Below are 22,107 nucleotides of genomic sequence, written 5' to 3' on the forward strand. Positions count from 1 at the left end.
CTCTAGGGACACGTTCGTCATATTTGCCTCCTGTCCATAGCGATTTTTGTGCCGATCGTGTCGCATCGTTGCCTCTGCAGGTTCGCCAACCCGAAAGTGGTGATCGCCTACTGCAAACTGCTCTATCACTACCGCTCAAACTCCGCGGCCACGAATCAGCAGGTATTGCGCATGCTCTATCGGCTCGCCTGGGACCTGAAGATGTACCCGATGCTTTTCCAAGTCAGCGTCTTCAAGACTTTCCAGCGCATCCTACACGACTGCCGCTCGTTGCCAGCGGATAGAGTCGACGGCACTCTCAAGGTGAGGCTCCTTTGGAAGCCTAAGCACGTGACCGGCTTGCATCTCTGCCTTTGGTGGTGCGTACATGGCGTTTCACTTTGTTCAACGCAAAATTGTTTATGAAGTGACTGTAGAACTCCACTTTTGGAGAGTTGGTATCAAGAGCACACAGGTATCGTGTCAGAGCGTATTAACTAATTACCTAACACTGCCTAACTATTTATTCCCGCCTTCTTCGGCGAAATCTGTGTTCAGTAAAATGGAACGCCGAGTATGGCAGCGCATTATACGCTTCTGGGTTGTGAGCTTTTCGCGTTTTGTAGTTAGCTGATTATACAGGGTCTGTTCTGAAAGTAGTAGGACTGGTTTTTTCCTGGGCGAACGGGCGGAAGAGAGCTGGTCTGCGCGTGCAGGATCGTTGAAGGGGGATATTGGGAAAGCTGGGAAAAATCGGCAGTAGGCTCTCAGCCGCTGAAAAGAGGAGGTCGCTTGTACTGTGAACCCCTGTCGAAACGTCTCGTCACGCAGAATAGTCGAGCTTTTGCTCGATCAACGATACGCGATCAAATTTTGAGTAAATCTTAGTAAAACGGGCAAAGAGACTCACAACATGATTAAGAAGGCCTACGGTGACGCTTCCATGGGTAGATCAGGTGTTTTTTGAGTGGCACAAGCTGTTCCGAGAAGGTAAGGAAAGAGTGGAGGAAGACAACCGCTCCAGACGCCCTTCGACCAGCAAGACCAACGAAAATGTGTAGCGAGTGAAACATTTACTTAACAGTGATTGTAATGATGACTTCAGCATTCCTCAAACCCAAGTTTTTGAGATCGTGACAGAAAACTTATCCATAAGGAAAGCGTGCGCGAAGTTGGTGCCGGGAGTGTTGCCAGAGGAGGAAAAAGCCAACCGGTAGGATCTTCATCGTGTGAATGAGGACCCCGATTTTTTGCCCAGCACAAGGCGGCAACGCTGCCTACAGCCCCCCTACAGCCTCGACTTGGCCCCGCCAGACTTTTTTCTATTCCCGAGAATAAAATCGACGCTCGAGGGGAAATATCACGGATCGGTTGAGGTGGTTCAACAGGCCGTGACGAGGGAGCTAAACAGCATTCTGGTCCAGGCGTTCCTGGAGGCGTACAAAAAATGTAAAACTCATAGGCAGCAGCGTGTAGGTGCGGAAGGGTGCTACCTTGAAAAATGGTAATCGTTTGTAGTATTCTCTTGAATAAATTTTGTTTAAAAAAATCAGTCCTACTACTTTCAGAACAGACCATGCATATTTGTTTCGCTTGAAAGAAGTGTCTGCTTTTTGGCTGTCGTCATTTGCGTGTAGATCATATGCCACATCTTCACTTTTTTCGTGCTAGTGGTTTTCTCTGTTTGCCCGTTCGTTTGCGATCCGCCTCGGTTTCTGTTTGGTTCGAATCGTGTGCGGCGCGCTTATGAAAATCAAATGCCAGTGTTCGCTCGGTTTCTTCTAAGAGATATGAAAATAGCTTGCTTTCGAACGCATTGGTGAAAATATAAAAAAGAACCTTAAAAAAAACACAGCATATGTAAAATATAATGGATCGGACGCCGTTGCATATGCACGGACCGTACGCCGCCGGGCACTTGCTTTAAGGGAGAAGAGCCCGTGCCATTCTTAGCCTTGCGAAGGCATCTTCTTTTCCCGGCGCAGCGGTGCCAGTTAAGGGTGCGTCCCATAATTGGATTTTGAGGTGATAGACTGAGTAACGAAGGATGCGCGGAAGAGTATCCCAAGCCGCAAGAGCAAACTGTCTAAATAGGCACTTGAAACGGCAGCCGACAAAAGATAATAACGACAAAAAACAAACAAAAAAAGAAAGCTAAACGCGACGCATCAGACACAAACTGCAAGCGAAGGCTTCAGAGCGACCCTTGAGCCTGCTCAGTCCACGCTTATTAGATGTAATTGGAGCTGGCAGTCTTCGCTGCCGCTGCAGGAAATCTCATTGCTTGCTCATCTCCATTTAGGAGCTGGCCCGCCTCGCGACGTTCGTGGTGCAGAAGTTTGTCGCCACCGCCCAAGAGAACAAACTGGCCTTCGCCGAGACACTGTTCTGGAAGAACACCAAGGAGGCGTACGAGCTTGTACATGGCTACGGCACTGGGGGAAAGTGAGTAGGCTACTTGCTTACTCTGGTATTTTTGTAGCATTCTTTCAAAACGGATGCGGAAATCAGGGGATAAACAATAAACTTGCCTCGCCTGCTGAGTTCATGCCATCTATGTAATGTAGGGAAAGTACAGTACCCCTCGTCTATTTTTGTGGTGGCGGTGCTTCCTTTGACTTTCCGTTCCATTCCGGTGCTTTTACGCGAGGTGATCACGGCGTAAAGGTTGCGTGAGTTGGTCATTCAGCATCACAGTCAAGCTTCATTTTTGTTTTTGCTTTTGTTTTTGCTTTATTATCAGCCAGGCCTCTCCCATCGCTCTCCAGTTAACTCTGTCCTTTGCCAGCTGCGGCCACCTTATTCCCGTGAACTTCTTAATCTTATCGCCCACCTAGCTTTCTACCGCACCCTACTGCGCTCGCCTTCTCTTGGTCAGAGCAGAGTGGGCCAGGGAACAAATGCGGGTTAACCACATCTTAGTCTAAATCAAGAAGATGGGTAGGGCATGTATTCCGAAGACAACATAACCGAGGGTAGCGGACTGGGGCACGGCATAGCATGACACAAAGGCAATAGGGGAACTGCTGCGCCAATTGCGCCAAGCTGCTCCAGATCGCAAAGCGTGCTACGTGTTGTACGAGTTTTTGTTCAGTTCTGTGGCGCATGTGCGCAGAACGTAATTGAAAAACTTTGACGAGAACGAGACTGAAACTCAAGCCGGCGCTTGAAAATGTTAGTTCCGCGCTCCTTCCAGGGGGTGCCTCAATTGATCTAACATGGCAGCGCTTTTGGAGGGCTGCATCTGTTGCCAGTATATGTGTAAACGTGCTTGTTTTAAAATTTCGCGGTAAACTGGCGTTTGTCTGCCTACAGTGGCAGCCTCGTGGGACCCAAACAGTGACGAGAGAGAAGGAAGAAATCGTTGTCTGACTCTGGAAACCATGACGCTGGAAACCGTTTCATAACTTAAAGGTCCGTCGAAGTCCACTGTAACAAAAAAAATTACCGACGATTACGTTACTTCCTAATGCGAAATTTCAGCGCAGCAAATAAGCTGTTTCACCTTTTCGATAGTGAGTCAACCCCAGCTGCGGAGTTGGTTTCAGGGACAACGCCGCCGATGCCGACACAAACAATATGATACCCTCGCTTCCGCAGCGCTAAGAACCAGGTCTAGCCGTGGGAAGGTGGTCACGTATTCGTCGACGTGCCGGGGCCTACGTGAAATAACCGGCGCGTCGGCAACTGAAGAACACCCTATCCGCCACACAAGATCAGGGGGGGGGGATGAAAGGGGGGCGGAGCTGGTTACGAGGCCGACGACAACGCCGACGACGACGCGAAACCCAGGAACGGACGCCAAAGAGCTGCGCTCTAAAATGATCGTCGCATGGCATTCGTTCGTTACGTCCTGAGGTTTGCAGTAAACGAACGAATAAAAACTCAATTCCGCATGTATGGGCGTTTGCCCGTTTAAGCTGTCGCGCCGTACCCTTAAGGCGGAGTTTAAATGTCCCCTCCATTTTTTTTTTCCTTCTTTCTGTCGCGAAGTGCAACGCGCATGCTTTTCACGTTGTGCGCGGAAAACTTTCGACGTCATGTGCCGTTCGTGGTAAAGACCGTGTGGTGCGGCCCCGCACATGGAGGTTCTGGTGGAATTTCAAAACCCAAGCTTCGGCCGCCGCGCAGCTTGCGCTGCTAACCTTTTACCAAAGGTAGGTCCTTTTCGTCAGCGCCAGCATGCTCCTGCTGAGTCCTCAGCTTCGCGTGAAGTTTGGCGCTGGTGATGGCAAGAATCGACACTGGGTAGTGTGCTGGAAAGCCGGACTATGGGGCGTTCTCGTTTTAATGCACGAATTTAAGCACATGTTCAAACGTGGCGCATTATAATCGCAGTTTTGTTTTCATGTGGACGAAAATTCATCTGGTATGGTAGCGACCGGCTATTTTGCGCTGAGTGTAGACCTGTGCTCACCAATTTCTGTGGCAGTGCAAACTGTCGTGCGCGCTGTCAACAGTAGCGTGCATTGCGGCATAATCACGCAAGAACCTCGGACATCTGCTGTTGGGACTCGGGCAGCGTGGTAGGGCCGGAGAAGGTACGAGGAAGCTGGAGACGGGGTTACGATGGAATACACTGAAAACTTTATGCAAACTGTTTACATTGTGTGCACCTGTAGAGCAGCTGAAAGTGTCTCTCAGTAAAAGGAGGCTTCTTAGCAGAAGGGAGTCTCGGAAAGAGGGCGCGTCTCGGCCGCACTCGCTGCTGAATTTTACAGGGTTTTCCTTCCCTAAAATACCTAGATGGAGACCGGGCTTGCCGAGGAAGGAGAGTCCTAAAAATTTTACTTTGCGCACATGGTCACACTCTCTCATTACTGGACACACCCTCGTCACGTGTTGAGCTTAGGATGAGGAGGATGCCATTTATATCGCGCAGGCAACGGTAGGTCCGCGAGTGGCTTCCCGGGGTCTGCAGGTGGTTGTACGTGTGGCCCGCACCTGTTCCTCATCAGTTGCCATGAGCAAGGTCACGCGGGGTAGGGAAACCGCTCGCCGGAAACTGCTCCTTTGACGACGGACATGGTAGCGACAGGTGGGGGACAGATACTGCACGCTCGCTCGCCGCTGCCGGACTCAGCGCGCCGACGAGACGCCGGAAACGAGGCCGTTTTGTATTCGAAGTTCGGTGGGACGTTCTTTGAAGTCGGTTGCACTAGAAAAGCTCATAAAGAGACTTTAGTTGCACTGTTACGCAGCCGAACGCAGTGACTGGACCCAAATGACACCTAGGTCCTTTCTGGGTTGTCCATTACGGCCAGCCTTGGGAGCTGTCTTGCAGACAGAGGGTGCACTAGCAAAGGTGCGCTGGCTGCTTTCAGAGGAGGCTCGCTACCGTGACTGCGCCGGTCCAGAAAGTCCGCGTTTCAATGCGCTTCGGCCGGAGGGCACCCCGGGCATAAGGCTGCGTAATGCAGTTCCGTATAACTGGCACATTCGCTGTTTTCAGCATCATCGTTGCAGAACCCGGCGCCATTGCCAGTGTTGACTTTTGCTCTCTTAGCTTCTATAGTGCCATAATTTCGACGAGTCATACGCCTTGTTGAAGCCCCGTCTTACGTAAGACGCCGTTGGAGCTAATATTGCGCTGACAGCGTTTCATATAATCAACAAAGGAAAGTAGGCTTACATATAGTTCAAAATATTGCAAGCAGTGATGCAATTTTTTTTTATTTCCTACTTGCGACAGTAAAATAACATTTTTATTTTGCTACAAGATGATGCGAGGAAAGCCAGGAAAAAAGTTGTATAAACACCTTGAGAGATTCTGAACTACTTTTTGCACAACACCATTAACGGTAGCAGTTATCCTTCCTTACTGCCCTGAAGAGCGCGCTTGATTGCAAAAAGTGCCTACAGCAGTCGGTACATGGACTTGATACTCTGGTCAAGCTGTGCAGATGCGAAATTCGCATGCTTTGTTTGCTTCTGTCGCTTAATTGGCTTGCTCCCAAAGCTTGACAAATGCCCTTGTCGCGAAGCAAGGTGTTGCAGCTTGCCGCAACGATGATAAAATCAGACGGCCTGAAGCGTTTTCAGCATACCGACGTAATTTGTAACTTTTAAATGCAGCTCTGCATCACGATAAAATGGCTACATATCCACTTTTTGAACAGATTTTCGTCACCGGGGATATCGATTGTAGAAACCCTGAAAAAATAAATATTCAAACCTCAGTTTTTATACATAGCGGGTATTACAAAACGAAGGCGCATAAACGCGCTTAACATGCGGGGGCGATCACCGGACAGAGGAAAACAGTGCGTGGCACCTTGGAACAACCCCACGGTCCTGCTCCGTCGTGTAGGAACTTCAGTAAGAGTGGCCTTAGTTGTCCCGTTAGCAGCATTTCTTGTCTCATCTTTTCTGTCTCTGTATTTCCTGTTGACTGGCTTGGCAAAAGCTGCTGCTGAACATGGTGGTCGACGGAAAAACTTGCAACGGATGCAAAACGTTTGGGCAGCTAGAGGAGCTATTGGAGGGGTACCTGTAGAGACTTCTGCCGGCAAATGGAACCTTGGAGTACCCGCCCTCAGCTACGAAAAAACAAAACAAGCAAACCAAAGGACGAGCAGTACTAATGTCCCGGAGCATACTCCGAAGTGCAATTGCATTGCGAAATTGATTTCGTGATTTTTTTTGTCTTGGTGGGATATGTTTTGGTTTGCATTTTGCTCTCATATTTGCTCCCTCTTCGATTAATTTTCGGTACATTTGATTTTCGCGTGCGCTCGCCTCGTATGATTCACGTGGAAAATAATGGAGGCCCCTCACCTTTATTCCCTTTAGAAAGTGCCCGCACTCTTCTTCGTCCGCGGTATTTGGTAACCACCGCCGTGGCTCTCTGAGGCTTACCCCGGAGCTACTACTTCGGCGGCGGTGTTTCGCTTATTTGTCGGCGCTCGTCAACCTCCTCTCCCATACTTTCTTTTCCCGTGGATGTGTCTGTACCTGACGCATTCCGAAACCGAGTGCCCGCCTCAGGGCTGCTGCTGCTTCTGCCTCTGCAATATGACATTGCGGCGGCGGCAGCCAGCGGTGGTCGGGACGACGTTCCCATCTTCGGAGCCAGGCTCGCCTGGGCGCTGCTTTTGTCGTTCGAGTGAGCGAGAGACGCGCGCTCCTTCGACTTGGAGAGCGGTTCGGCGGCGGGCTCCTTCGCTGAAAATCGGCGTTTCTCCGCCCTAATGCATTTCCCCCCATCCGCTTTCCTGCCTTCCAGGGCAGGGAGTCTCTTCCTCCCTAGCTTTTTCCCGTCCCGCGTTCCCGAACTTCCCGCGCCGCCTTATTTTTCCCCCGGGCGATGCTTACGCAGCCGCCTTTGTCCCCGCGCATCCTGCTTTCTTTCCCCTGTTCACTCCGCACTTTCCTTATTGGCGTTATCTCTTCATTTCTTTTTCCAATTTCCATATAAATTGAAGAGTGATATTAAATAAGTCGTCGCTGGTAGTACCACTACTCCATTTTTTTATTTCTTTTATTTCGTGGCCATCGTCGTCGTCTCTTCGCCGTATAGGAAATCTCCCGTTCTCTTTTTCCATTGTTGAAAGGCGAGGAATCGATTTACTCTCTGCGCGGAATTTATTTATTAATATTTTTCTATTTCCTTGGTGGATTTGCTTTAGTTTTTAATTGTTGTTCTTCCGCGAGCGGATCCTTGGAAGAAGCTGAACCGTCATTGACTGCGAGTGGCGGGATACCAAAAAGAAAGATAGAATGGGGAAAAAAAAGAGGAATCCACTTACGATGCGAAAGGATGCGGATCACACGCCGCAGTGGGCGCGACGAAGCGCTGCCGTCGCGAAAGTTGGAGCGCGTCCCCACCAACGTTTTCGACTGATGAAAATGAAGGTGCGAACGAAAACGAAGAATGAGTTGGAGGAAGAGATGTAATGAGTGTGAACGCGGAGAAAATGGCTTTGGGGAGACGGCGGGGGAAATAGGGAGGCGAGACGTAAACTTTCGGGATCCGTAAGGGAAAAAGAAGGGAAGTGAAAAAAAAAAGAAGGAACTAGATGGCCATAGAGTACGTTGGAAGTTGGGGTGCCGAGCAGGAGGCCAGGAGGAGACGAATGCCTACGCAGTCGATATATGGCCTGCGTGAGCTGGTTAACGTTGCGAATCTGCGGGAAGCATCAATAACGAGAGGTGAGCCGGGGAGCGGACCCTTGTTTGTTTGCTTTTTTTTGTGTTGATAGCCTGCGTTCGCTGGCTCCCTAATTTTTTCTTCTTTTTATCGGGCTATTTTTCTTTCTCACTTCGACTGAGCGGGAAGGCCATTGAAGACTAAAACGAAAAAGAGCATTTCACACTGCATGTAATCAAGGAATGAGCCTCGGAAACTAATAGAGCAAAAAAAAGAAAGGGTGGAAGCAACGAAATGCAACTTGGTTGGGAAAAGCGTCGCTGTGAACTGGGCGTTAGTCCCTGAGCTCCGCACTTTCTTTTCAGAGATGGATATCCTCCGTATATTACCGCCTTTCCAGCCTTTCTGTCGGCCATTTCTCTCTCCTCCTCTCCCGCTCTGCCCTCTCGTTAAATGCCCCGAACTCGAGGATATGGGGACGAGGTCCTGCGCAATCTAGGAGGACACTATTTTGTTTGGAAACACGGGCACGTGTTTGGAGATGGAAAAAAAGAAAGCGTGTAGAAAGCGTTGCCCGCAACGAGGAAGACAGCGAGACAGGAAGAAGAAGAGAGAAAGAAGAAAAGGGAAAAAAGGAGGGAGCAGGCGTTCTGGCGCGTGCTCTAGGCGCTTGATATGCATCGAAGCCATCTCCAAGAGAGTCGAGATTGGACTGGGCCCTGAGACGCCCCGAGGCTTCACCGTTTATCTTGCTCGCCGGAGTTTGGCTCTGCTGCGCTGTGTATGCGTGCTGGTAGTCCGAGCCAGCGAACAGCATTTGCATAAACGACCGGTGGCGTAGAGAGGTTTATTCTGCGGAGGACAGCTTGGGGGGAGGATTGGCCCGCACACTCTTTCGGTCAGCGCCAGCGGCTGGGTTCTCCGGCCCACGGAGATCTCTCGGCTACGCTGGTGGTGTTCGATGCTCTCGGGAGAGCGAGGCGAAATTGGAAGTCAGGCGTGGACCGAGTGCTCCTTCGTGGTTTTACTAACGTGGCCGCGATCGTGGGAACATGGCCCGAACTTGTATTATCACCGCGTGCTGATGTTTCGCTGGAAACGCTTGCACGATGCTGCTGTCGGGGGGCAGGCATTGAACGCGAAGTCGCTATACGTGTGATTGCTTAAGGAGCGATTTCTGTTTTAGATGTGCTTGCCTGCCTGTTTGGTTTAGTGGCGCAACGGGGTGATGATTTCATGGCGCTAGGGCAGCTTTCGCCGATGAGCGCCACGGCACTAAGTATTAAGGCGGAAGCCTTTAATGCCTCATCGTTGTAAGCAGCGGTTGTCGACAGAAATGTCACGCTTTTCAATTGGTCGGAACGGTCATGACGTCACAGTGCGCGAATTTCAAACGGGGCCAATTGGACTTTGGCTAGTAACCGTGCAACCAATTAAAGGGATCGTATAGTTATGCTACAAGTAAGCGGAAATCAGTTTTAGTTAATTGCTTAATTACCCAATTAGCCTAATTAACCTTTCTAGTCAGGCCAGATAAATAAACAAAACCGAGTAAGAAATTGTTCGAGTACGGGAATCGAACCCCGGTCTCCGGAGTGCGAGACGCGCATGCTAACCGCTACGCCATGCCAGCTCGATGTTTTGGAACGAACAAAGGCGCGTCTAGTGAATACGGTGTCTTCGTTCACTCTCATCTTCTTCTCTTTACTTACGGCGAGGTTCAGGTGTCCACCGAGGTATGCGAGACAGGTACATTTCCTTTCCTCAAAATCCAATTTACCGACGAGCAAGGCGTAGAACCGAACGGCCGATGGCGTTCTATGGACTCCCTGACAGCGTTGCAAGACGCTGTCGCGTTTTACTCTTGGAGGCGAAGCTTAACATCTTAACAACACATCAGTGAGACAAGCAGCAACACTGCGCTTGAGGCTTTCGCCTCACCGCACTTTAGGTGAACAAAGTGCCCCCCTGAATTTTTTTGCTCTACACAAGGTGGGGTCAAAGACCCTGTTTTTCAAGAATCCCTCCCAAGATAAGGCGAACATCAGTCCAGGGGATAATTTTCACCCATTGTGTCACCGCTGGCTACTCGGCGGCGTTGGGGTCGCACCCCGCACCGCCCGCGTGAGAGACAGATATTCACACCGCTGTGGTTGAAGGTGAAGTTGATTTGCTCTTTAGTGAATGGGGCATGGAGAAGAAAATCTCCCGGGAGCTTGACAGGCTCTCGAGCCCTGAAAAGGACGTTAAAATCCAACCAAAAATAATACAAAAAAAAGCCTGAACATGCAGCGCTGGCAGACGAGGGACACCGGAGAGACGACACACACAGGGCGCTGACGTCGCTGGTGTCGTCTCTCCTGTGTCCCTCGTCTGCGAGCGCTGCATGTTCAGGATGTCAAACCAACTTTCCCAGCAACACACCGTGCACAAAAAAAGCATCAAAGGTACAGCAAAAAGGACTGAGTAGAAGAAGAAATGCTTAGACTAGCACCGGTAATATCATTGACAAGGGATGGAAGACTATGCCTCACCCTCTGTAACTGTAGTTTGTTCGGGGCGTACTGACGTAAAGCTGATGTGCACGGCTTAAAGGGCAGGAACTTTCATGGCTTACAAGTCCTGTGAGTAGTTGTTCAAAGTGCAGCAATGGGTATCGTATCTCTGCTATGACCCTGCTCTAACTGCATTATCTATGCACCTAATGTCCGGGCACTGACTCCAATTTTAACTGAAGAGTGCAGACTCCCCTAGTCTCGTAACGGGCGCGTATACTCATGAGATGTTCCACAAATGTTTCATTCATCTCTGATCGTTAAAGTGAAGCTGGTTCATGCTGTTGGCTTTTGCGGTGACCTGAAATTTGTGGTGGTCCTGGAGACACTCGGCGGGGCCTCCCATGTGAGCGCACTATTACACCAACTAAGCACCTTGTAAAGTTTCAGTAAAAAGGCTGCGTTACCGCGCATTCACTTTTTCAGCTTTGTTTTCCTTAGTCATTATTATCTGGCGCACTTCCTGAGTAGCACCGAGCTAATAACCTAAACTCTGTAGCGGGAACCGCAGCAATTTGCATTTGGGTTTTAGACGAGGTTGCTCACGCCTCACAAAAACAACAAAAAAAAATCCTCTCTTTCCTTGCCTTGAAACGACCGCCGGCGCAGTGCGAGATATGTTCCATGAGATTCGATCTGTAGAAGCGTGAGGGCTTTATTCTGTCTTCCTGCGCAGAGGTGACGCGGATTAATGGCGCTGCTATTCGTTTAGCTTTTCACAGGCAGCAGTTTCTGTGACTGTGCTGTAGGAGACAGAAGTAACACTGGGGTGTCCTAATCCACACTTGGTCTCTGGTGTGCCAGCTCTTCAGCGCTAAACAAACAACCTTGTGGCCCTGTTTCATTTGCAGCAAGCCTTACAGGGGCGCAGATAGAAACTGCGCGTAGTATAGTTGTCGTCAGTGAACCGTTCTTGCCGGTCGATGGTGTCGCATTAAAGGGACACTGAGGAGAAATTGAAGTTGGCTTGTATCGACAGAATACCAGCTCCTAATTACAAAAACGTCACTCATACTGACAACAAAGCTCTTGTAACGTAGAAAAGAGCAAGAACCAAAATACAGGTATCGCCGCCACAGGCCAAATTCGCAAGTACAAGCGTGCTGACGTCACAGGACAAAACAGTGTTGCTAGAACCAATGGTTCTAGTAACACTGGGACACGAGGAGCCACGAATTACTGAGGCGCAGCCAATGCATGCGCAAATCTCCTTGACGTCGCCAGATGGCGCCACGTACCCGACAGCTACGCGCGCGCCTGCAGCATCGGGACCAATAAGCGCCTGCTCACCGGCTGTAGGCGGGTCCCGGTATTCCGCTAACGGTAACAAGGTACACAGTAACAAGGTACACGGTATGCTAAAGGCAAAAGGTGTCTATTTGCGAGAACTTCGTTGACGACTTCGAGAACAGGATCCATCGTAACGCTGGCAAAACCCCGGATCAAACGTAAGCGAAGCGACGGTAGCGACGGCCGCTATAGCTGATGGATGCCTTCAACGTGCGGCCGGCAGTAGCTTTCATTTCGGCTGCTGCTAGGCCGCTCTGCTGGCCGACAGAAATCACGGAGTCTGCGTTACGTCATGTTCACGTCATGTTCACGTCATGTTTCACGTCACTTAGTCCTTTGTCGTCATAGGAGAGAATCCCAAGTTTGAATCTGAGCGGCGGGAAAAACTTCTTCAACTTCGAATCTAAATTTCTTAGAAATAAATGCATCTTTCGCTGCCGACCAAGTGGCAACAAAGCCATGAAATGCCAAACCATCGGATTTTGCTATAAAAAAATATTAATAGAGTTCTCCTCAGTGTCCCTTTAAAGAATGCTTGCCCCCATCAAAATTCATCCCACTCGGGTTCTTCATACTGATCTTTGAACCAACGTTGTTGCAGCGCTTCCAGCCTGTAAGCTCTTAACAGGGAGAACGGTTCAGAGTATAAAAGTTAGGGGCTGGCACTTAGGGAATACTTGTCCTCTCGGCACGAAGGTTGCAAATGTTTGTACAGATCAAGACTAATTTTTGTCATCGTATTTTTAGCCCACTGCTTGGGGCTCTGCTTTGTACGGCGTCTAAAGTGAATCCTATTTTATAAAAAAAAGCTGGGGAAAACTTGAGGCCTGGCTTTACTGTAGTTTCGTTTACTTTGGTGGTAGGCTTTATTTTTCTTCACACTCTCAGTTGGCCATCTGTAAGGTGCTTTTTTTTTCTTTTTGCAGAAAGCCAGTCAAGGTCGCCTGGACAGAAGAGCAAGTCTACGAGCTTAAAGTATTGTACGAACGCTACAAGGACGAAACGACTGGAGGTGAGTGCCAACTTCACATTTCACCCGGAGACTCCTGCAGTCTGATTTGAACGCAGAAAAATCACAGAGCGACTCAAGCTTAGGCGACGTAATCACGTGTACAGCTTGGTATGTTTGAGGAGGCGGCAGCACCGAGACCGTTCTTCACTACCCCGCACTGCGCAGTCGCCTTCTTTACATATAAAAATGTACCTGCGTCGTACGGTTCCCAGCCTACTTGTGGCATCTGCTGTAGAGCGCAGACTTCCTCCTCCCGTGCGCGTCATTCGCCTGCATCGCTATCGCTGTGCGTTGCATGTTTGCCTCAGGTCCTCTTCGCTCCGTTCTTTGTAGATCGCGTCCAGCGTGTCTCCCGGCTACTTACTAGGCTAATTACGCGCGCAGTAATTACTCTGTCGGTCGCCTGTTATCCCGGGGTCTTCTGGGCGTATCCACAGTGCCGGCCTGTGCGCATCAACGTTTGCGTGCGGCTATTTTACCCTGCCTGGCAACGTGGCTGCGTATGTGCTGGCGCCTATCGAATCTTTCTATATGTGTGTTGTCTCACGCACTTGAATTTAACTTTTAGCGGTAGACTTTTATTGAATTAATCTGGAACAGGATCGTAGCGCTCTTACCAGTACTTCTTTTAGGCTCACTGAGTGATGTAAGTAGTTGTTACTAAATTATTGCGTATTTAGTGGTTGCAGACGCGGTAACTGTTCTATGTAGAATGTCGTGCATAGTTTCAAGAAACGCGCAGCGTCGTAATTTTTGGGACTGTACGTTTGAACACAGAGTTAAAAAAAAAAGAAAATATTAAACCAGTTCCATGGGAACGAAACATCTGAAGGGGTTTTTTTTTTAGTGTATTGTTTTTTTGAAACACGCAGGAGTCAAAGCATTCGCGATGCTTGTCGTTGCGAGCAGTCCTTGAAAGCTTGCTGTTCCACTTCCTCCCCAGTTGCGCAAGGCGGATGGGGACAGAAGTGGACAGGACTGCGCGCGTCCTGTCCACTTCTGTTCGTGCTTTTCTAGCGCAGTTACCCCATTTCCAAGATGGTTTCCAAGATGGATGTAACAGTCCAGCGAGGAACATGGCCGCGAATGGAGAGCGCTTTTAGGAAAGATCTTAAGACCACTATTATGCCACTCCTAAGTAAACGCTGATTAGCGGTGGATTTTGTCAGTAATTAGTAGGGCCCGGAAATTTATGCATTTGCCTAAACATGCCTCTAAATGCCTAAGCGGGGGATTTTTGCACTTCCCTGCCTTTTTGTCATTTTGAAGGAAATTCTGCCTATTTAACCGCACTTTTTGCGTATAAATGCTGAAATCCGGCACTTCGGTCCTCGGTGCCGTTTTTCAATTTTGAGACATATCGGTCTATGTATGGTGAAAGGCACGCGCCGAAGCACGGAAAAAAGGCGCGGGTCTCGCCGAACGTTTTTCTCGAATTGTAACTTGAACGTAGTGTAGCGAAGTGTTTATCTCGAAGTGTTGCTAGAGGCGAGTTTGAAAACAGACCTGACATACATTAGTGCAATCTTCTCAACATTGACGGAAAGAATGACAAAGTTGGAAAAGGCTGGACTCTCAATAGATGAATCGTTGAAGGTAGTGGCAGAAGTACAGCAGCACTTCGGGGACTGGAAGGAAAGGGCGCTACTGCTTCTATGAAGATGCAACAATTGGTAGAAAAAAATAGATGCCTAAAAACAGTTTCCCAAGTCAGAGTCTTTCTACGCGGATACGATACGGCCACATCACCTGAAGGCCTACGCCTTTATCAACTCTCATGTTTTAGGTTCGCGCCACTAAGTTCATGTGATGTCAAAAGACGCCTTTTAAAGTACAAAGATATGCTTAGCGAAAACCGAAGGGGTTTCAAGTTCGAAAACCTGAAAGTGCGCTTTATTGCTTCAGTTGAGGACTCCGTACGCTCCGTGCTTGACTTACAGATCTTGTACTTATTAATAAAGAGTATTATTAAAAGCGCCTATTTTTGCTTTATAGGGCCTATTTCAATATTTTTGGAGCCTTGATGCCTGCCTATTTCGGGGTTCTTTAGTGCCCCAATTTCCGGGCCCTAGTAATTAGATACTCTTAGCAAAGCGCGTACCGCGTTCCGCCACTGCGCACACGCTGATTGGTCCGGACGAGGAGGAGTGCGTGCCCCTGACCAGCACGTGGCTCCATCTGGCGCCCCCAAAGCGATCTACCCATGCGCTCTGACGGAGCATGCTGGGCGGTGAGCGGTACCGTGGTACGCGCTATTCTAAAAGCCTCTATCAACTTACCTATGGTAGGAAGTATTTTGGTATGTAAGAAACAAACAGTCTCGAGTGTGCAGTACTGCTTAAGTTTCATTCTCGCGTGGTTATCATCCCACGGCCTCCTGGGTAGACTGATCGCCTCCTCCTTAAGCCTCAGCCAGGGAAGAAGGTTTCCATGGCGGAATTTTTCTTTTAATGGTTTTTATTTTATATTTATTTTTCTGAGTAACCGCGAGCTATTTGAAAATAGGGTTAACCTAGAGCGATCCATAATCCGCTGCCACGAACCGCTTCCTCGCCGCGCCAGCTGCGCATGTGCAAGTGACCCCGAGGGGCGCGCACAGGCCACTGCGCAGGCGAAGCTGGGGTCCCCGCGGAAGCGGATCACGGCAGCGGAATGCGGATCATCGTCATCATCATCAGCCTGACTACGTCTTCTAGAAGACAAAGGCCTCCTTCATATCTCTTGAATTAACCCTGTCCTGTTCCAGCCCTGGCCTCCTTATTCCCGCAAAATTCTTAAACCCGCCAGCCATGTAACCTTCTGCCCCTCCTGCTACGCTTTCCCCTAAAGTAAATAAATAAACAAATTGGTTTCTGAGGAAAGTAAATGGCGCAGTATCTGTCTCACATATCTCGGCGGAGAGAGAGAGAGAGAGAAACAACTTTATTGCCATAGATTGGTGGGATTTAGGGCAGGTGGGCTTGGTGTGACCCCCAGGTGGGGCGACTTCCTGGGCCCACGAAATGAGTGCCAGTTGGATGCTCTTGTCTGGCCTTTTGAGGAGTTGGTTCCATCCTTCTTCGGAGGGAGCTGGCAGTAAGGTTCGAGGGGGCGGATACATTCGAGGGCCGTAAAGTGCCGTTCAACGTGTTTTACTGGGGAGAGGCTGTGCCCGTCCGTCTCTACCGGAAGACCACACCAGCTTGCACCCGCTGCGGAACAGTGGGACATAGAGCGGACGTTTGCCCTAATCCACGAGATAAGCTCTGCCGGGCCTGTGGAACTATCATCCAAGAAGAGGGGCACGACTGCCAGCCCCGATGCCTAGTCTGTGGAGGCGGACATCTCACGAACTCCGCGGACTGCACCTGGAAATACAGGAATGGTGCCGGAGCCGGGCGGAAGAAAATCCAGCAACCAACGTAAATTCAGAGAGGACCGGAAGAATTCAGGGCCTGGGCCGCAATCACAGAAGAAGCGGATGGGGACTCCGTCGCCGGGTCCCGCAGCGAGGACCGCAACGGGGGCGTCCCGGCAGGGGCCTGAAGGAAGCGGTCGTCCAGGTGACAAGAAATCGGGAAAAGCCGGATCGGAGGAGACCACGGGCAGCAAGGTGAGCTGGGCACAAGTTGCCGCTTCCCCGCCTCCCACGTTGGCTGTTGAGAAACTTAAGGAGGAAAATAGCAGATTGAAAGAGGAACTAGCGAAGTATAAAAGTCAGGAACTGGGAACATCGGCAGGGGGAGTAAATATGCCAGAAACGCCTGGGGTATCTGCAATGGAGGAGGATGCCTCCCTCCCTCCTACTCAACAGGCACTAACTCCTGACCCCCAGGGTGAGAAAAAGGAGTAGGGGGAGAGAAACAGTAACGTAGTGGCAACGGAGACCGATAGGGGGGCCGGTGTCAGTGAGAAAGAAGCCAGAATTGAGGCTATTGTGGAGCGATGTTTGCTGAACGACCTTCCGCGTTTGGAAGCTCGCATAACGCAAAATATACAGGCGAGCCTCGAAGGAACTTTACAAATTATTATTGAAAAAACGTTCAGGCAGCTATTGAGAGGGGCATTCAGGCAGCGGTAGAGCGGGTCTTACAGGGCATCTTAGAGCCCCGTCTGATTAAGCTGCAAGCCTTTGAAATCAGAATCGATCGGAAACTTCAGGAGCTTGCGGAGTGTACGCGGACGAAGGTTCCAAAATTAACTGGCCGCGTGACTAATAGGCAGCTTGCAGCTGATGATTCGCCCAACACCGGGGCGGACGCGCCAAGCGCGATTTCCTTTAGTGTTCAACATGGCACGCCCTCCTAAATTGCAGATTTTGCAGTGGAACTGCCGGGGGTTCAGAAAGAAGAGGGATTCGCTACAGCAATACGTAGATTCGTTGGATAAATTACCAGATATTATTGCACTGCAGGACGTCAATACGGAAGCCAAACTCAGACCATACAGCACGCATCAAAACAGCTCATCCACTTGCATTCTGGTGCATAAGGATTGCACGGCTGTGACAATTGAGCTGGATTTAGTCACTGAGGTGGAGCATACATTTATTCAGCTTTTACCGAACGTACGCACTAGCAGAAGTGCGTATGTGTTGAACATATATAGTCGACCGAAGAACAGGGGTGCGTCTTTCGATGAGATTTTCCAAAAGGCCGCGCAATTGGCAAAAAGTGCACCTCTCATCATTGTGGGGGATTTTAACGCATATAGCTTCTTGTGGGGATATAGTAAGGAGGATATTAAGGGCAGGAGACTCGCTGCGGCCATATCGGACCTAGCACTGACGATTCTTACTGACCCGCAGCATCCCACGAGGATTGGCAACAGTGTCTCGAGAGATACATGTCCAGATCTCTCGTTGGTTAAAGGAGCGAGAAACTATGATTGGCACAACACGCAGGAGACCTTAGGGAGTGACCACTGCATTCTCAAGATCTGCCTCGACTACAATAAGCATCGCAGACCGAGAGGGAAAGCACGGCTCACGGACTGGTCGTTGTTCCGACAGGCGGAAGACTCTACGCTCAACGCGCCCATTGAAAAGTACGAGGAGTGGGCTGAGTCGCTGCTGAGAGTCAGGGACCGCTTCACACGTACGCTTCAGACATCAGAAGAAGTCCCGGCTATTGACAACCACCTACTACATCTATGGGAGGCCAGAAGAAGTCTCACACGGCGGTGGAAAAGGCAAAAACATAACCGCAAGCTCAAGATCAAGATCGCAAAATTAAGCTTGCAAGCAGAAGAGTATGCACGATCCCTGGCCAAAAACAACTGGTTGGCCAAATGTGACTCCATGAAAGGCACCCTCAGCACCAAGGCGGCGTGGAGTCTTCTTAGATGTTTGATAGAGCCCTCTAAGTCTCGCGGGGATCAGCAACGTAATCTCAAGAGAGCCCTACACGGCTTCGCGGACACGGACCAGCAGCTAGTTGCAGCCCTCGTGAGCAAGTACCTCTGTACAGTGAAAGACAACGAGCCAGTACGGGATTATGAGGGTATGGACAATCCGAACCTGGACAGAGAGTTCGAAGTCGAGGAAATACAGGCGGCGCTTATGGCCATGAGGCGGGGCACGGCTCCAGGGAACGACAGGGTGACGGTGGGATTGCTTGTCAATCTTAATCAGCAAGCGCTTGAACATCTCACGCAGTACATCAACGAATGCTGGAAAAGTGGACAGTTACCCAAGGCATGGAAGACGGCTGATGTCAGCTTTATTACCAAGCCTGGAAAGGAGGTGAACATCAATAACCTCAGGCCCATCTCTCTTACGTCGTGCGCCGGGAAACTGATGGAGAAGGCGGTACACATGCGACTTTCTACGTATATAGAAGACCACAATATTATACCTCACACAATGTTTGGGTTTAGGGCACACTTGTCAACCCAGGACGTGTTACTGCAGCTGAAGATGGAGGTTATCGATCCCCCGCGCAAACGAAACAGTAGGGCCATACTAGCATTAGATCTGAAGGGGGCTTTCGACAACGTGAAGCATTCCAAGATTCTGGACAATCTACAGGGTACTCACTGCGGAAAGCGTACCTTTGATTACATCAAGGCTTTCTTGCAAGATAGGCAAGCGCACATCAGGATTGGCGACACGAGGTCCGAGGCGATACCCATGGGCACCAGGGGGACGCCTCAGGGAGCAGTCCTTTCTCCACTGTTCTTCAACGTTGCCCTCATGCATCTGCCGGAACAACTTAATGCCATAAGGGGAATCCGCCACGCCCTCTACGCGGATGACATAACCATATGGACAACGGAGGGAAACATGGGACAGATGGAGGAGGCCCTCCAAGAGGCTGCCAGTACGGTTGAAAAGTATGCTGAAGAATGCGGACTGCGCTGTTCCCCGGGCAAGTCGGAGCTCCTCGTCCTGCGAGGGAAGGGGGATACTGCATCGCTGGAAATCTCGGTCCATGATACACCTATTCCCGAGGTGGAAACAATACGGATTTTGGGGCTGCTCATTAACAACAAGGGTGTGAACGCAGCAGCTATCACCAAGCTCCGAACGGTGTGCGAACAAGTCATCCGTATGATATCTCGGATCACAAGCAAGAAAAACGGCATGCAAGAACAGGATACCCTTCGACTAATACAGGCCTTTGTCATCTGCAGGATAGTGTACGTGGCCCCGTACCTTCGTTTGAGGAAGACCGATCTAAACCACCTGGACGTTATCATTCGAACGGCTTATAAGAAGGCACTCGGCCTACCCATGAAAGCATCTACGGAGCGTCTACTAAAACTAGGGGTACACAACACGGCTGATGAATTGATTAGCGCCCATCTTACAAGCCAGGTAGTGCGACTGGCCACAACTACGACCGGCCGCAGGGTCTTAGAAGATTTAAATATTAGCTTTCCGCAGCAAGTGGCTGGGAGACAAGATATACCTAAAGAGTGGAAGAGCAAATTCCTTACGCTTCCGCTTCCCAAAAACATGCACCCGGAGCATCATCATGCTAGACGAGTGGCGAGGAGCAAGAAGATGAACGAGTGCTATTCAACAAAAGAAGGAGCCTTCTTCGTGGACGCTGCGGGTCCTGTACAAGGAATATCAACAATCTCAGTGGTGCACCAAATGCAAGTCGTGGACGGGCTTTCAGTTCGTAACGGGGATACACAGGCTATGGAGGAAGTAGCGATAGCCCTTGCCGCAACGCACTCAGAATCTAAATACATAGTTACAGATTCCCAGGCGGCTTATAGAAACTATATGCGTGGCAGAATCACGCCGCTAGCCTGCAAAATTCTTAGTCAATGTAGGACTTCAGCTGAACAGAAGGAATTAATATGGGTACCAGGTCACCAGGGAGTTGAAGGAAACGAGCGCGCACACGCTTCGGCCCGAGCTTTTCTTCCCCGGCATCCTTCTACGTCCTCCCTTCCTGATTCTGGCTCCCCCTCTCCGCTAACGACATATTCAGAAATATTGCAACATTTGCGCCTTGAAAGGCAGACACTCCCGAGGCCCGCTAAGGGTCTCAGTAAATCAGAGGAATGTCACCTTCGCAGGCTACAAACTATGTCTTTCAATAACCCAGCTACGCTTCACGCCATTGAGCCCGAGTCCTTTTCGGCACAGTGCAAATTTTGTGGCCAGAAGGCAAACTTGTACCACATGGTATGGGCTTGTCAGAAAAATGACAGCATTGAGATCATAAATCAGCCAACGCGGGAGGGCTGGGAGGCGGCCCTGTCCAGCTCGGACCTCGAGGAACAACGAGCCCTCGTCGCCAGAGCACGGGCAGCGGCTTTCACCAACGGCGTCCCGGACTAGGGACCCGATCAGCCTTCCCTTCAACTAAGGCTTTAATAAACGTTTTCATCATCCGCGCAACCCCAGAGGATGTGTGCCTGGGTGGCGATTTCTCCCTGGTAACAATTTTGGCAGACGGGGTCGTATTCCCCGTCTGTGATGAGTGAAAGTCTAGAATGGCTAAGGATGGAGTGCGTCTGCAACCTGCGGAGCAAGCTGGCTTGCGCTCGATTCAAGCGACTCCAAAAGAGCGATACAAAATTACTCGGCAGGTTTTATCTGCCACCCCGCTGCACGTATCCTTCGCGGCTGCACTCTCGACCATAAGATCAACCTGGTCTGGGTACCCGCCCACGCGGGAAACTCTGGAAACGAAGGGGTCGACCGACTAGCCCGAGGACTAACCAGCCGGGCGGCCGGCCCCACGGACCCAGACGCTCTTGCCGAGGCTCCCCAGACCTTTGCCGAAATTACCAACCTCTACAGAGAGATGAGACGCCAGTTCCCGCCTCCACACCCCGACTTGAATCGAGCGCAAGCCAGCTTGCTCCGCAGGTTGCAGACGCACTCCATCCTTAGCCATTCTAGATCTCGGCGGACACCTGAACCGCGCCGCAAGGGAAGGGAGGAAGGTGGGACTGAAAGAAGAAAGAGGTGCCGTAGTGGAGGTCTCCGGAATAATTTAGACCACCTGGGGATCTTTAACGTGCACTGACATCGCACAGCACACGGGCGCCTCTTGCGTTTCGCCTCCATCGAAATGCGGCCGCCGCGGTCGGGTACTCCGGCTCGGTAGACGGGTGCCTTACCACTGAGCCACCGCGGCTTGGAATTCAGTCCGTTACCCTTAGCCACCATCATTTATCTTGCCGTCGCATTACATGTCTGCCCAAGCCCATTCCTTCTTGACTTCAGCTAGGGTGTCAATACCTCGCTTCTTAACCTTGCACGAGATACTGAATTCCTCTACTTTGTCTCTTACGGCTGATTCGTTGATGGGCTTCTTCCTCACTGGCTTCTTCCTCACTGGCTTCTTCCGGTGCTCTTCAAGTTTCGGCTTATTCGAGAGCTTGCTATCTTATGGTCGCTGCATCGCATCTTTTCAAGTGCCTCGACGTCCTGTACAGTGCCAGAGGAAGCGCACAGTGCGAAGTCTTAATTTCTAGTCTCGCCATTGGCGCTCTTCCACGTCCACTTCCTGTTCTCTCATTTGCGGAAAAATGTGTTCATGATCGATGAATTATTTCTTTGTGCGAAATCTAATAATAACTGCCCCTTGCTATTCCTAGAGCCTATTCCCTAGTCGCCCACTGCCTGATCTCTCGCCTGCTTCTTGCCTAACTTTGCATTAAGACTCCCGCCAGTACAGTGGCGATTCCACGTCTGCATAGAAGCTTTCGGTGATCTGTGTACGTCTCGTTTGTCC

The 22,107-nt window shown here is 50.3% G+C and overlaps 1 protein-coding gene across 4 annotated transcripts in view; it reads left to right on the forward strand.

Annotated features, from left to right (window-relative positions):
* The window catches only part of timeout (circadian regulator timeout), a 320,135-nt gene that overhangs the window by 236,781 nt on the left and 61,247 nt on the right, over window positions 1-22,107 (forward strand). For all 4 annotated transcript variants that reach the window (XM_089549434.1, XM_089549433.1, XM_089549437.1 and 1 more), the window contains 3 exons: window positions 81-303; window positions 2,282-2,424; window positions 12,840-12,925. In XM_089549434.1, coding sequence (XP_089405560.1) covers window positions 81-303; window positions 2,282-2,424; window positions 12,840-12,925 — 452 coding nt within the window. The remainder of the gene's footprint in view (window positions 1-80; window positions 304-2,281; window positions 2,425-12,839; window positions 12,926-22,107) is intronic.

Source organism: Amblyomma mixtum, chromosome 6 (assembly GCF_055824585.1).
Source record: "Amblyomma mixtum isolate Tamu chromosome 6, ASM5582458v1, whole genome shotgun sequence".
Lineage (NCBI taxonomy): Eukaryota > Metazoa > Arthropoda > Arachnida > Ixodida > Ixodidae > Amblyomma > Amblyomma mixtum.